The sequence below is a fragment of the Trifolium pratense genome, linkage group LG5, assembly GCF_020283565.1.
Source record: "Trifolium pratense cultivar HEN17-A07 linkage group LG5, ARS_RC_1.1, whole genome shotgun sequence".
NCBI lineage: Eukaryota > Viridiplantae > Streptophyta > Magnoliopsida > Fabales > Fabaceae > Trifolium > Trifolium pratense.
Window position 1 is genome coordinate 42018466 of NC_060063.1, and position 16755 is coordinate 42035220.

General features: G+C 29.5%; 1 protein-coding gene across 1 annotated transcript; it reads left to right on the top strand.

Annotated features, from left to right (window-relative positions):
- The first annotated feature begins 8959 nt into the window (after positions 1-8959).
- On the top strand, positions 8960-15020 carry LOC123884132 (pectinesterase-like). Its single transcript, XM_045933144.1, has 3 exons — positions 8960-9613; positions 9948-10473; positions 14062-15020. Exons 1-3 carry the CDS (start codon positions 9056-9058, stop codon positions 14751-14753), a joined length of 1776 nt encoding a protein of 591 aa, XP_045789100.1. The 5' UTR covers positions 8960-9055; the 3' UTR covers positions 14754-15020.
- The last annotated feature ends 1735 nt before the right edge of the window (positions 15021-16755 follow it).

The window sequence follows — 16755 nt, forward strand, 5'->3', positions numbered from 1 at the left end:
TGTGCTGTTTATGGATTATACGTTGTAATATGGCATCTCTCTTGCTTTCTTTTTTCCATCTCTCTTTCTCACTAAACAGGAACTGTTTTCTTATGAGCTTCTTATTCAATTTTTTCCCCATCTCTTTAGGCCTCATAATCTTATACTAAGCTTATATATAAAAATACTCTTAACATTTTTCGCCTTTGACTATAGAAATCAAATTACTTAAGCGTTTGCTAATAAACACTTGATTAAGCTTTCTATTCAAACATATCCAAAATATTGTAAATGCATGCCATTATGTTAAATATTTATTGGTCATTTCAAATTCCAAAGTTTCCCTTCGGATGCTTAGTATTATGTTTATACTGTATTTTTTATATGTTTTGACACGTTTCACAATTGCTCAATTTTAATCCCATAAATTTCAATTCCCAAGTTTTATAAGTATTGATTTCAAGCCTCCAAGTTTTATAATTGTTTGATTTTGGCCCTTCAAGTTTTAATTGTTTAATTTTGACACTCAAATTTTTCCAATTGACACTCATCTTTTATAGGTTTGTTCATAAAATTTAGTCTCAAATATCTATATGTCATGATTTGATTTGATGCATGTGTAAACTAATTTTACACAATCGGTGTATATAAATTAAATCATATTATCATTTTATTTTCAATTCAAAAATTTAAGAGAAAAAATAATATGTACTGATAGTGTAAAATAATTTTGCACCGTTAACCAATAGTCCTCATGTTTTTCGCCACATCACTCCACTTTCTTAATATGACATGACAAATTAATAGTTTGTCTTGGATGATCAACTAATTTACACTGTCAATACATTTTTTTTTACGATACTGTAAATACATCTCTATTAAACTGAAAATTTAAAATCACATATTTCATAGTATGCATGTGATATGTGTGTGTGTCGGTGTAAATATTTTAAATGCTCTTGAACCGTCATGCCATTTAAAGAGGATCATTTTCCTGTCAACTTTTGTAATAATAGCAAAATGTAGTTACATATAAAGTGGAAGAAAATAATTCTTTTAGCAATAATTTTACCCGCAATAAAATTTCTAAATTATACTAAGGCAAATTCTATGGTACATATGCTAATTTCTAATGTGCGGTACATTGGATAATTAAATTAATAGGTAAATGAATATTTTTTAAAGTAAATTAATTCTCTTATCATTAAAATAATTATAGCAACTAAATATTTTTCATCAAAACTGTCAAAAATATAAAATTCGATATTTTTTGAATTTTTATTCATCATAATAGTCAATATTGAATTTTTTAAAAAACAAATATTAGAAAAATTCGTATAATGCTTATAAACAATAAAATTGTGTTTTTTCTTGTGAAATTATTATTTCTAAAATACAATAATCGGCTAATAATTTTTTAGTTCATAAAAATAATCACTAATTTATCAATTTACCGACCTGATGTACCGGTACATTCAAATTATTCGAATGTACCGTAGAAGCTCCCAATTAATTCACAAAATCTATCAAGGCTAGGAAATGGGGAAATTAGTAACAAAATTAAATAAAATATTGACTCTATAAAATAAAGTTTGTTACCTATAAAAAAACTTCATGATTAGTTTCTCATAAAACACAAATAACCTCATGATTAATTGCTTCATTTACTCAATCAAACAAAACCAAAGTTAATCATCATATATACATATTGATGAACAAGTAATATAGTGGAAGTGTTTTATCTCTTCTTCCCTTTTATTGCATACAGATCCAAAATATGGTATGCTTTCACTATCATATGGATGAGATTAAAGTTAACTTTTTCTCGTCTCCAATATGAAAATATAGTGCACAAAAGTTATGTTTCTACTTTATTTCATTTTTTTCAAATGTATAAAGTCATTGACTTTTTTCACAAATTATAAACTATTGTTCTAGTTATAGGAAAAATGGAGCGACACAAAATTTATGATAGAACCAAGCTAAGTATGATCTAATCTAATTCTAATCACACTTGGTAGTTAGGATAAGAGATTTAAGTAATGAAATAAAACAAAGGAGAGTATGATCTCAACCACCTATAATAACTAACATGAAATTTGGCGTGTTTGTTCAGCAACACGAATTTCCTGCACACTGTAAGAGAGATTGTGATCGTTGGTCAATATTTAATATCGACCAACGATAAATATTAATGGTTTACTTTTCAAACATATTTTGATTTCTTTTAAAAAAAAACGCTATTATTGAACTCAGGATCTCATAAGGTCAGTCACAAATCTCCGACTGCATTGCGTGGAGTTAGTGAGTGCAGACCATCTGCATTCCTTTGTTTAGTATGTATGTCCAATTCATGGAGGGATATGATATGAACAAAAAAAGTTAAACAAACAAATACTTCGTTCTATATTTGTTAATTAGTTGCCACGATTTGTTGCAAACGTTGAATGTTTTTAGTTTGGTTCAGTTAGGATATCCTTCCTCTAATCTTAAGTATTTTTGAGTCAGATACATCAACTTTTTTTTATTAGTTTTACTTAAAATTAAGATTAGAACAAATATTTAATAAAATGTTTAGTAAAATCAATCGAGGGGGTCTTTTCTCTGTTGTAAAGTCCAATTATTTTTACAAAAAGTTTTATTAGTAAAAAAAGAATCCATGCTAAAAGTTTTAGAAAAAATAACATAAATATGTCGCAAAATGAATTAAAAAAAAAAAGATCACACATGGATGATGGATCCGATCACGAAGGAAAATAAGATTTAAATTTGAAAAAAATGACAATGTTAAAGACAAAAGTCACAACAACATATCTAGATTGATTAGTTCTCTCCAAAGACTTTGTGGATGCTAATTTTTGCAATTTTGATTGACTTATAAGGTCCAAATTTTATAATGTAACGTAGCAATTTATTTTTTAAACGATCAATGTTAGTGATTACTCCCTTCGTTCCAAATCTTTAGTCTTTTTACTTTTTTAGTTTTGTTCCAAAACTTTAGTTCTTTTAAGAAATCAATGCACATTTAGTGATATTTTACCATTTGTATCCTTACTAAAGTTAAAACATTAATTAAATATATTTTCTCTTTCTTAATAAAGTAAGGGTAAAAATGATTTTACTAATCATTTTTTATCATTTTTTAATCCTCGTGCAAAACTCCAAAATGACTAAAGTTTTGGGACGGAGGGAGTAATAATTAGTCTCGCTAGTTTTTATGATTTCTTCGGTATTTTCCGCTCATTCTTTTTCTAATGTGTTCGATGAACTTGTCTAGGTTTGTTCTACTAATGATATTTTATATGTGGAATCAATTATATGAGTCTTATTCAGGGATGGATTTGGGCAGGGGCAAGCAGGGACTTGGGCCCCTCCCTCCGTCTTGTTGATTGCCTTTTTAGCCAAACATAATAATAATTAATAATTATGAACATATGGGTAGTCATATTAACCAAAAGGATTATATTTATATATGTACATATATATGAAGTCGAGATTTTCCATTCATGTGTGAAAGGTTCTTAGTTTTGTCTATATATTTTCATAACAAGCAATATGTTTTTTTTTTTTTATGGCTTATAGTATATGATAAATCCATCACTTCCATTAAAAAATGTTAAAGCCACAAAAAAATAATATATATTCCCAATATAATATTTTAATCAAGTGATCGAATTTTGTTAATACTTAATAAGTTCATGTTAGGAAGAATCATTTCGAAGAAATTGAGTTTAATTTTTTGAAGAAACAAGTTTTTGTCAGACTTAACTCATTCTGCTGCCGAATCTAGTATTTTTGGCCCTCTTATCTCATTTGAATCTAAAGGTTAACAAAAAAATATTATTATGTTTTATCTAACATTTCATATTGCATTTTTTGGCCCCCGTCTCATAAATTTCTGGATCCGTTCTTGGTCTTATTCAAGATCATCTTCATTGCAGAAAGGTTGGGGTTGTTCCTTTGGAGTATGACTCGGGAATCTCTTTTAACAAATGAGATTCTCCAAAAACGGTGCTTAAGTTGTGTGGCGTGAAATGATTAATAATTTACATTCTAGCTTCTTCTGAGGCATTCCGAGAAAAAAAATTATAAAGTTAAAGGAACATTCCGAAGCATGCAAGTGCCAGATATGTCATAAAAAAAGAGTCTATGAAGATCTCTAGGAGGAGTCTCCAAAACATGCAAATCAAAAGAGTTTAAAGATAGACTAAAGTTAGCTAGTCAATCAGCTGATTTGTTTCCTTCACGCCAAATATGGTTAATATGAACCTACCAGTTCATATTTTTTAGATCACGAATATGTTGAACCAAGGTAAGAATGTTTACATTAATGGTGCAGTTTCCTGTTACCATATCGACTAACACCTTTGAGTCACTATCAACTTGAGGGTGTGTAATTTCTTGTCTTATAGCCAAATTCATACTAAGATACATGATTGACATTTCTGCATAGAGTGCATCACAAGTTCCAAGTTTGTGGGCATAACTAACTAGACAAACACCACTACTATCTCGGAGAAGAACTCCACAACCTGAAAGGTTAACTGAACTTTTGTGTGTCCCATCACAATCGAGCTTGACTCACTTTAACCATAAATATGTATCCCTCGATTATCAAATCATTTTACTCCCTCCGATTTTAAATATAAACAAAAAAACAACTTTGTAAGTTCATTGAATAAAACATGTATTTGAACCACATGTTTTATTCAATGAACCTAAAACGTTATTTTTTTTTATTTATATGCAAAACCGGAGTAGTATCACTTCTAGTTCAATGTACTTCAAATTATTTATTCCTCATAGATTTATGTAGTTACAATTTTTTTTTTCGTTTTCTGATATACCTTCAAAATTTCCACAAAGTTTATTAAACTTCCTAGTTCCTATAAGTTTACCTTAAATGAATTATTATGAATTAAAAATAATAGTGTATGCCCTATCAATATTCTATGCAAAAATATATTTATATACAAGCAAATAAAGCGGTTGCTACTCTGTCTCATTTATTATTTAACAAAATGTGATATTCTTAGAATACCAAAAAAAAAATTGATATTCTTATCCTAATCCCACAACAAGCACAATCTAATTTAAAATTGTTTGTATTCTTAATGAAGATAGCAATTTTATTCTAGCATGTTACTAGAGGAATTTCATACACACACGGTTGGTGGTTACATATCAAAAGATGAAAAAGTTTCAACAATATTAATTGTTAAAGATGACAATAATTCGTTGATTAATCTCCATTAACGAGCAAAAAAAGGTGAAGATTAAAATAATGCAACTTGAGTTGAATATTATCTTTACACATAAACAAAACTAAAACAAATAATTATGAAAGCCCTCATGCTTTTCTTGACCTTGTTTTGGCCCGTGATTCTACAAACTTTTTCACCGTTTTGCTTTATTTTTCTATAAATAAATACTTTATACTAATTTAAATCAGAGATATATATTCTTACAGCAGTTCAAAAAATTCTTGTCAGTATTATAAACACCATACATAATAATCTCTCTAACCATAGGTGGTTGATGAAGGTTTAAGTTTAGGGATCTGGATTTGCTGCAGTTCATTTTGCACGCAGTTTTGGATCTCGGACGTTAGATTAAAATCAGACGGTCCAGATTATTTATTACTAAAATCAACTGTTTGTAATCTGAACCATTCATTTATGATCAGACGGCTGAGATTCAAAACCGCGTGAAACTGCGTGAAAAGTTTACAACAGGAAATCCTGTTCCTAAGTTTAGAGCAGTGGAGGTTGATCAGTGCGCTTTATCGGGAAGTTAATCAATATGTAGATACATTAATAAATAGTATTGATCCGTGCGTTTTAACTGGAGATATTATTTTTTTTAGTTTTGTTGGAAAATTTGTGAGGCATATATAGAAGGACTAAGGTGGACTGTCTCCACCGATCAAATTTTTTCATACGCAAGAGACAATTATGTTCAAAGTCGTGATATTTATCTCTTATGCATCTTTTTTAATTTTTTCATTCGGTGTTGAATTGTATTTTGAATATTGTTTGCAATAAAATGAAGTGGTTTTGTGAGTGAGTAAAAAAGAAAAGTACACCTATAAGCCCTTTTGTTTGTTTTCTATACGAAAGCTGTAACAGCCCGAACCCCTTTTCTACGTATTTAATAGGTAATCCTGGCTGTCACCTCACGATCTTCTTCATCCCCTCTCTAGTGGAGTTTTTGCCTTCTGTGGGAATCGAACCACGTACCATGGAGTTCAAATACGTGTTAAAATCCATTCCCACTACCAATTGAGAAAAGGGGCCCGAGCTGTTACAAAGGCACTCACCCAAAAGTTGTCCCAATTATGGGTCTGTTTGTTTCAGCTTTAAAAAACGGATTTTTTTGTATTTTTGAAAATGGATTTTCTAAAACCGTTTTTCAAAATATTACAAGTTTTTTTATATTCGTTTTTTCTAAATTCAAACACTAATTTTAACATCATATAACATAAACACACATTATTGAAGATCAAAACATAGTCAAAATCATAATTTTTTGAAAATGATTTATTTCAAAAATGATTTTTATGAAAATCTATTTGAAATAGCTTCAAAATTAAATGAATTTTCGAAATTTTGATATCCAAAAAAAGTTTCAATAAAATGATCAAATACCTAAAATAACATTTTAACAATAACTATTCAAACCAAATTTTCATTTCAAGCTTTTATAAAAAAATTCTTTTCTAAATTTTTGTTACTCAAAATTATTTAACATTTGAAAAAATTTATAACAAACAGACCCTATATTTGGAGAGCAATTTAAATCCAATAATCAAAAGGAGGTTACTGCATTATAGATGAATAGAAAAGTGGTAAGAAAAATTGAAAACAGGAAAGAGACTTTAGTTAATTTAAAATATGAATTCAATCTCCATGATCCAAGGAGAGGTTCCTATTTGCCAACCTTTACTTTGTTCCTTCATTTCAAGGACAGCTAAGTTATCAAAATATTAAAATCCCTTACTCAAAAAATTGTATTAAAATCTCCATCTCCTCTGTATTTTTGTCTTATTTGTTGTTTTCTTAATTCAAAATATCTACCTTATACAAAATTAATAACCAAAAAAGGAAAATTAATATTACAAAAGGTCAAAACAAATATCAATTAAGAAAAAGATACCTCAGAAAAAAAATAAACGGAAATTTTCCGGACTAAAAATTTTCACAGAAGTTTCACACTTAAGTTCTGTTTAGTAAAAAAAATTATAAGTTAAGCGATAGTTGATTGTTGATATTTTATAGCTGAAAAATTAATATAATGAAATTAAAGTGTTTGAAATATTTAACTGTTGGAAATACAAAATGACATAAAATTACATGGTTAGTGAGTAGTTATTATATTTTAAAAAAATAAAGAAATAATAAATAAAAATAATAAGAGTAAAACTGAAATAAAATGTAAAAAACTATAAACTATATGCTCATATGCTACTTGAAATAACATATCAAAAAATGATATAAGGTAATTAAATAAGTTTGTTATCAAACACATAAAGTTTTATTAAACAAACTTATAAATTAGTTCAATAAACTATAAGCTAGTTTATTAGACTTACCGACCAGAGCCTTAGGCAAATCAGTGTTATTATCATAAGATTAGATTTTTTTTGTTACCAATAACATCATGATTTTGTTGTTGGTATGATCCAGATAATATCTACGGTAAAAATTGATCTTTTAAATCAAATGAGACTATATATAGGGACAAAGTTTCCCTTAAATATTAATACAATTGTGGACCATCTTCACAAGTGGTCATCGTGGACAAGTGATATACTGAATATGAATTTTACAAAATTTATTATTGGATTGAAAGTTTATATCGTATAGATCATCCATAAATTTTTTAATTTTTTTTTGAAAATCATTTGACGTGTTATTAAGATCTATCAAGATTTACGTTATTTAATAAACCGTTAATCTTGACGTGTCTCAATAATATATCAAATGATTTTCAATTTTTCTAAATTTTTCTATGGATGATCTATATAATCTAAACTTTCAATCCAACGGTAGATTTTTTAAAATTCGTATTCGTTATAATGTTATTCGTGTCTGGTCCACTATGAACCACTTGATGAAGTGGTCCATATTAAAATTTACCAAATATTTAATGATATTAAATCGACAAAAATCTAAAATATTTCATCCTAACACTATTGAATACGAAAATCATTATCATAAGAAGGATGATACTATATATTTAACTATTTAATCTCAAACCCTCAATTGTCACCGACAATAATTTATGCTATCACTTTCAATTGTAGTTGCACTAACAGGAAATTTAAATCTCACTTGATGTGTTATACTAACTTAATTACTAACTGTTATACTTTTAAGCTTAATTAGATTTTTAGTCCTTTAAATTTCTTTTAAAAATAAATAAATAATAGATTTACAATAACAATCTAAAATTGTTTCATATTGTCATCCAATCTAATTCAATCATGTCAAAAGTAGATTATCTATTTTTTTTTTTTTGACAAGGTTAGATTATCTATTTTTGTTGACAGAAAAAACATAAACCATTTAATTTTAAGAAAAAGCAAACCTCTCATTCTCACACCACTTGCACTGATAGAACTAGCTAGCCTTTTTTAATTATGATTTTTCTAAATCCTCATTATTCACATGTTATTTCTTTTCTTATCATAGTACACATTGCACAGTAAAATGTAAACTTTTTATATATAAAAAAACATTTTCAATTAAAAAGTTATTATAATTAATTAATTGATATCAATGATTAATCTTCGTTGAAAAACTGTGAAATACACTAGGTGAATTTTTTTCTCCTAACCAAATTTTCTCTATACACAATATTGAAATATCGATGCTCTAACCACTTGCTTAAAAATTCATAACCCAAATTACTAATTCATTATTTATATGATTAATTAATATATTAATCAACAACAATAGTACAATTATTATTCTAATTCCAACAATATAAATAACTTGTTCTTCCCCTTTCTTTCTACACCACACCTTTCTCCTTCTCCATCTTCTTCTTCCAATACATTTCCTTACAAACCAAAATGATGAACAAAATAAAACAATCTCTTGCCGGAATCTCGAATTCCGGCAACAAGAAAAAACTCTTCATCTCCCTTTTCACAACTCTTCTCATTGTAGCTTCAATTATTGCCATTGTTGCATCAACAACAAAAAATTCCAACAAAACCAAAAACAACAACATTTCTTCATCTTCTCTTTTACTCTCTCACCATTCACACACCATTATCAAAAAAGCTTGCACAACCACACTCTACCCTGAACTCTGTTTCTCAGCCTTAGCCTCTGAGCCAAACATAACTCACAAAGTCACAAACCACAAAGATGTAATTTCATTGTCTCTTAACATCACAAAAAGAGCCGTTGAACACAATTACTTCACCGTCAAAAAACTTCTATTGCGAAAAACTCTCACAAAAAGAGAGAAAACTGCTCTTCATGATTGTTTAGAAACCATTGATGAAACACTAGATGAACTCAAAGAAGCAGAGGATGATCTTGTACTTTACCCAACTAAAAAGACACTTTATCAACATGCTAATGATCTTAAAACGCTCATAAGCTCCGCCATTACCAACCAGGTAATTTTTTTTTTTTAAACGGCAAAAGTTAGTAGCATAGTCGAATACATTATATTCATTTTGATCGGATAATTTATAATTTATATTCACTAATAAGTGGGCAGATGTTCGAGCGCAAAAGATTAAAATGTAGTATTTAAATTTTAGTCCATAAAACTATAAACACAAAAATATATGTATCTGAGCCAAAAGTATATGAATTTGGGCCAGATACATATATTGTTTTGTTTATATTTTGTTGCAAACGGAATAATACGTGATAAATTGTGTGCGTTTATTTATCTGTTTTCTTTTGGTGTTCTAACACTCGTGTCTTTCCGCCTAAACAAACTAGGTAACTTGCTTGGATGGATTCTCACACGATGGTGCCGATAAGCTTGTAAGGAAGGTTCTAGAAGCAGGAGAAGTCCACGTGGAACACATGTGTAGTAATGCATTAGCCATGATTAAGAACATGACGGACACAGATATAGCTGAATTTGAACAAACCAATACGGTGTTAGGAAGTGGAAAAAACAATAGAAAATTATTGGAAGACGAAAGTGGGGTGCAGTGGCCGGAGTGGATGTCAGTAGGGGACAGGAGGCTACTTCAAGGGGCAGCGGTGAAAGCGGATGTGGTTGTGGCAGCGGACGGAAGTGGGAACTTTAAGACGGTATCGGAGGCTGTGGCTGCTGCTCCTTTAAAGAGTAGTAAGAGATTTGTTATTAAGATAAAAGCTGGGGTGTATAAAGAAAATGTGGATGTGCCAAAGAAAGTAACTAATATAATGTTTTTGGGAGATGGTAGAAGTAATACTATTATTACTGGTAGTAGAAATGTTGTTGATGGAAGCACCACTTTTCACTCAGCTACTGTTGGTAAGTTTTTCTTCACTTCACTTTTATTTTTTTAACTTAAAAAAGTAAATATTTATAACTTATATAGTACATATTTCATACTCATAACGTGGGATCAAGATTTACTACAGTAGATTATCACTATTTTTAATCTTAGTTATTTTATATATCAAACGGTACATATTAATTCTGCTATAAAATCTCTAATCTTGACTGTGCCTGTATTATAGATAATGAGTCATTGTTTAAAGGAATGTCCCTACATGGATACTGAAATGGTCATGTGCATGTGGGGGTGGTGTCCTTGGACTATGCTTTGTTTGTTGGTTTTCACATTTCAATGACACAACTAGGACTTAATTTAGAAATTTCTTGCTAAATACCAAAAACCATGTTTCAATAAAAACCAGAGTGCATGTTCTCAAAATAAACTAATTGTCAATAAATAGATAATTCGTATAAAATAGACTAAATTATAAAATATATTTTTTTTACGATTAAATTATAAATTAGTATTTAAAAGAAAACCATTCATTCAAAGGTGATCTATTTACTTTTATAAAATGAGTTCTTCTTGTGTTGAATAATATACAATTTTTAAAATTTTCGCTTGGAGACATTAGTCACAAGATAAAGTACCAAAAGTCTTAAAGATTACTATATTTAGGATCCGGATTTGCTACGGTAATAAAATCACACAGTTTCAATCTCAGCCATTGCTTCTTGATTGGACGAATCTGATCAAATCAGCTATAAAATCCATCAAAATAATCATAACCATACATAACAGATCGGACGATCCACAATCGTAAAAACTTTATGGAATATTACGGCAGGAAACCTACTTTCCCTATATTTTGTGCAAACTAATAAAAGTGCCCACTATAAAATTGGGATAGCATACAACAAAAATAGGAGTGTGACATCACAAAATAGATATTGAAAAAGTTGTTAAGCTAACCAATTTTGACTCATATGTTGTGATTTGTGATATTAAAATTTTAAATGATTGAAACCATTTTAGGCAAAATTGTAGCCAATAGCTTGAGTTGGCTAATAGCTTCACATGGCTGGACCTAATAGTGATTAAATATGGTTAGACTAATTAACATGTTGAGAAAATCTTTTGCAAACAAAGAAAAACATTTAGAGGAAAATTATGTGTGTTAGGTATTATATAATCACTTTAACACCTATAATTTTGGGATATAATGTGGTCCCAGATGTTTGAACAACAATTCTAGGTTCATCATAATTTTTATTTTGACTAAAAGATTCATTTTAATTGTTATAATTATAAGACAATCTGTTTCTTTCAATCAAATGGGTCAGCATGCACATGTATTGTTGGTTGTTGGTTGTTTCTTGTTCTGATATTTGCTTGCTCAAATATTTGTTTTTTTTTTCTTTCAAATATTCTAATAATTAGAAAATTCACCTTGGTGAATAAACGAAGTGTTTGAAATTTGAACCGACTTTTGTATATATATATGTAATATTTCTGTAAACTGAATTAATCTTATGAGGACAAATATTTGGTCTTTTAGTCACTAAAAATCAGTCACTATTAAGTTTAGTTTTTATCCATTTTTTTTGTTAAGTAGCCTAATGACTAGAAATTCCACCTTATAGGTGAATAAGTGGAGTGTCAGGGTTCGAATCCTGACTCCTGCATATATAGTGTAATGTTCATACTAACCGAGTTAAGCTCACGGGACCATCTTTATCCATTTTTAATCTTCATAGTTTTAATATATTTTAGTTTTTATTTTATCCTCTCATTTTTTTTGAGGTATATTCTCTTAATTAACTAGTTAATTTATTTTTAAAAAATATTACAAATTTAATCTTCAACTATAACTTTGTTGTTAAAAATTACTTTTTTTTTATAAATAAAAGAGTAGCTAGTAGAAAAGAGTATACCTTTATTAAAAAAAGATGTTATATCTGAAAAGGGTTGTAATACAGCTAAGACAAAATATTCATTAAATTTGGCTTTATATATTCGATTATAGTTCTCAATCTCTTTCAACTTTTGTCTTCACAATTAAGTTTGAATTTTCAACCCATGAACATTCCATGATGGTTCCTAATTTCCTTCAATCATGCATGGCTCCCTATCCATTATAGCCACACCCTTGCATGACATTTCTATATTAATTCATTTAATTCTAAAGTTCCCCTCCCTTTCACATTAAAATCTTTAGTCCACCTATGATTATCTTATGTCATATAAAACATCTTAGAAACATATATCATCATTATTCCAAAAAAAAAACAAAACTAATATCATCTCATTGTTTAGTTATTAATTAGTATAACTAAAACCAAAAGTCTAATCTTATATATCTCATTAGTCAAAAAAATCTTATATATCTCATGTCATACATGCATATCTTACTTCTCTAATTGTCCTATATTGTAGATGGTTCTTTCCACTTTATCAAATCTTAGACTAACCAAATAATATATATTTACACATATTTAATTTGTTGAAAAAATTAATTTTAAACTTGAAAAGAATTATTTTTAGGCATGTTAAATTTTTAGTGTCTTTATTTTTTTTATATTTAATTAAAGTGGTATTAGTATTAGAAGCATGTCTTTGAAGTTTCTAACAACAAAAAGAGTATTTAATTTCAATTAATACTTTAATTAATTAATATAGTTTAGAAGATAAGGTCTTCTTTATATCTGTCCAAAAAAAAATCATGTCTATGTCAACAATAATTGACACAAAGTCCTTTTGGTGCTGTAGTTGTACACTTGTACTATGGACTTATCTGATCATCATGTCCTCTCAAGTTTCAACTTGTCCTTAGAAAAAATTTAGTTTATTGATGGCAAATTTAAGAGTCATGCTAGATTTTAAATGTGGAAGTTAATTGCCACCAAAATTTGTGTTCTATTTACTCAAAACTAACCAACTCAACTGTTTTGGTACCTATATTTGAATTCATTTAACCACCATAGTTTAATATATAACATTATTCTTATAGTAGTACGTTATATTAAACATATGGGACATTTCAATCAAGAGATTTCTTACTTATAATTAGTCAATTAATAAAAAATTAAATATGATTTATTAGAGAGGAGTTATAATGTCAACATTTCAAAATGTCTTCTTGTTGGAATGAGCCATTTTAATTTGAAGATGAACATACCTCATCTTTTATCAATCTCTATTACTCTAACTTTGATCAACTACATTTAATTATAGTTGTTCAATTAAAATGAAGCAATCTAAATTTTAAACTCAATATTTTAGACTCTAAAAAAATAATTTTAAAATATAAAACGTCTGATATTGATTAAACGACTAGTCTATTGTGTGCGAATTGTGCCGGCACACAATCAAAATTCACTTAATAGTCATGGTAATCAAAATCATGACAAACAAGTTGAATACAACTCATCATCAAACTTTATTCACAAGCACTTACAACTTACTAGTGTGCCCACATAATTGCTTTTTAAAATTTTTGTCCCTTTATTTTTTTACCTTGTTGTATTGTCAATTTCCACACATTCCAAAAATAAACATGTGAAAGTGAAACCAAAACTAAAAACATTGTTTTTCTTGCATCCCTTTAAATGTAATTGCAGCCATAGTTGGAGGGAACTTTTTAGCAAGAGACATAACATTCCAAAACACAGCTGGCCCTTCAAAGCACCAAGCAGTTGCCCTAAGAGTTGGTGCTGACCTATCAGCCTTCTACAATTGTGACATCATAGCATACCAAGACACACTTTATGTTCACAACAATAGACAATTTTTTGTCAATTGTTTCATCTCTGGTACCGTTGATTTCATCTTTGGCAATGCAGCCGTTGTGTTTCAAAATTGTGACATACATGCTCGTCGTCCTGATTCAGGACAAAAAAATATGGTCACGGCGCAAGGTAGAGTTGATCCTAATCAAAACACTGGAATTGTTATACAAAAATGTAGAATTGGTGCTACTAAAGATTTGGAGGGTGTGAAGAACAATTTTCCTACTTATCTTGGGAGACCTTGGAAGGAATATTCAAGGACAGTGATTATGCAAAGTAGTATTAGTGATGTTATTCAACCTGTTGGGTGGCATGAATGGAATGGTAATTTTGCATTAAATACTTTGGTTTATAGGGAATATCAAAATACTGGAGCTGGTGCTGGTACTTCTAATAGGGTTACTTGGAAAGGATTTAAGGTCATTACTAGTGCTTCTGAGGCCCAAGGTTTTACTGCTGGAAGTTTTATTGGTGGGTCTAGTTGGTTGGGCTCAACTGGGTTTCCTTTCTCTCTTGGGCTATAAATTGGGTTTTTATTTGAACCTTTATTTTTATTTTTTATTTTTAATTAATTGTCATCTATTAAGTGACGGGGAGTTATAAAGTTAACGGAATAAAATTGTATAAGAGAGCAAAAAATGGATAACAAGAGAGAGATCATTGATTAAGATGAAGTTTTTCTTTTACTTGTATTGGTTGGATTATTTTAGTAAAGTGTCATATGCTCTATATGTGACTTTATTTATTGTGATATTGCCATTGTTTAAATGATGATTAATGTATTTTTGAGATTTTGGCTTTGTTAAGAATTATTTTTTTTAAAAAAAATAAAATGACATCTAAATAAATGTTTATAATCAAAATATCTAAATGTAATCTAGAGAGCAACCTATATTTGCTAAAGTATCGTCGCCTTGATTTGCCTTAAGATCCGAAACTTTCACTTCTTATATATACTCCAGCTCCACCAACCGGTGAATCTTCTTCAAAGATCGACCCATATATTACTACATGTGAAACCACCATTACTTGACTTAGAAAGGCGTACTATCTAGAACAGACTAACTTGAGCGTTGATTTGCTAACATGTTTGCAAGTACCTTCCTCACCGTATACCAGAAATCTATATCCACCATAACCATCTCAAGCCTCACCGTCGGAGTCATCTAATTCTACTTTCAGCTGATCAATTATGATTTTGCAAATGCTCTAATGATTAACGATAATTTCGTAAAATTGTTACATTTATTAAACTATTTCCCCCCCTCAATCTATGTAATAATAAACCTAAATGTAATGAAGACCTAAATGTAATGATAGATTTGCATTCAATCTGGTTGGCCTCTTGGAATAAAATCAGGAAAAACAACTGGTACTTAGGTCCAAAAGAAATATATGCTTAGACACTTGGTGGGATGGTTTCTCTCCCAACCCCCCTCAATTCTTTTCTACCCCCTGAATTTCCATTTTTGCCCTTGGGGGGTACTGCGGTTTATACAAACCGAAATAAGCTGACATGCTGACATATTTCGGTAACCACTTACCGAAATCTGGGACATTTCGGTTCACATGTACCGAAACAATTATTTCGGTAAACTTCTACCGAAAATGGCCTAATTCCAGCGACCAACGTACCGAAATCTAGAACATTTCGGTTCGCAGATACCGAACAAGCTGACGTTCGTTTTTTGTGTACCGAAAACGCTAATGTTCGGTTTGCAGTTACCGAAATGGTCTAATATTTGACTTCGGTGAATACGAACCGAAGTTTTTTGGCAAAAATGTTTGAAACCGCAAGGGGCAAAATTGGATTTTTGGGGGGTAGAAAAGAAATGAGGGGGGTCGGGAGAGAAAACATCACTTGGTGGAATGGTGGGTTGGAGAATTGCATGACCGTCTGTCTGTACATTACATTTTGTTTGGTCGGGTTTTGAATTATTTTTTTGGCAAAAAGACTTAGATTATTTTGATCGGTAGACAAGATACATTTTATCATTCGCATGAGTTGTCTAATAAAATACTAAAATAATAATTTATCCACCAAACATCATAAACCTCAAACTTTATCATATGTTATTCTGTCTTGTATTCAGGGCCGGCCAAGGCCCAGTGCAGGAGGTGCTGCAGAGCTGAACCTCTATTTTCTGGGGGCCTCCAGTTTTTTTGTATGCTACAGTGTACTAAGTCCAATAAATGTTATATCTGTTAAAAAGAAAAAGGAAAGGGCCAAGTAAAATGTTACCCTTTCTGTTTAACAAAAAAAAAAAGGCCCAAGTAAAAACGTGAGAATGGTCCATCACATTAAAACGTTGTTCAAAAGAAAAAGTTGTTGCTTCTTTTCCATACAAATCAGCACCTCCATTGCACTATTATTATTAACATATTAAATTTTTTTTTTGACTCGATATGATTTTTTTTATTGTTAGCTACAAATAACAATGATATATTTTTTTTCTATTATATTATGTGATTTATAATTTAAACGAGGACTTTTTTAATTTTTTTTATTAAGGGTCCATTTTTAAC

Coding starts and splice junctions, on each gene's coding strand:
- LOC123884132 (XM_045933144.1), top strand. CDS start 9,056: ATGATGAACAAAATAAAACAATCTCTTGCCGGAATCTCGAATTCCGGC. Junction 9,614..9,947: donor GCTCCGCCATTACCAACCAG/GTAATTTTTTTT, acceptor TAAACAAACTAG/GTAACTTGCTTGGATGGATT. Junction 10,474..14,061: donor TTTTCACTCAGCTACTGTTG/GTAAGTTTTTCT, acceptor ATGTAATTGCAG/CCATAGTTGGAGGGAACTTT.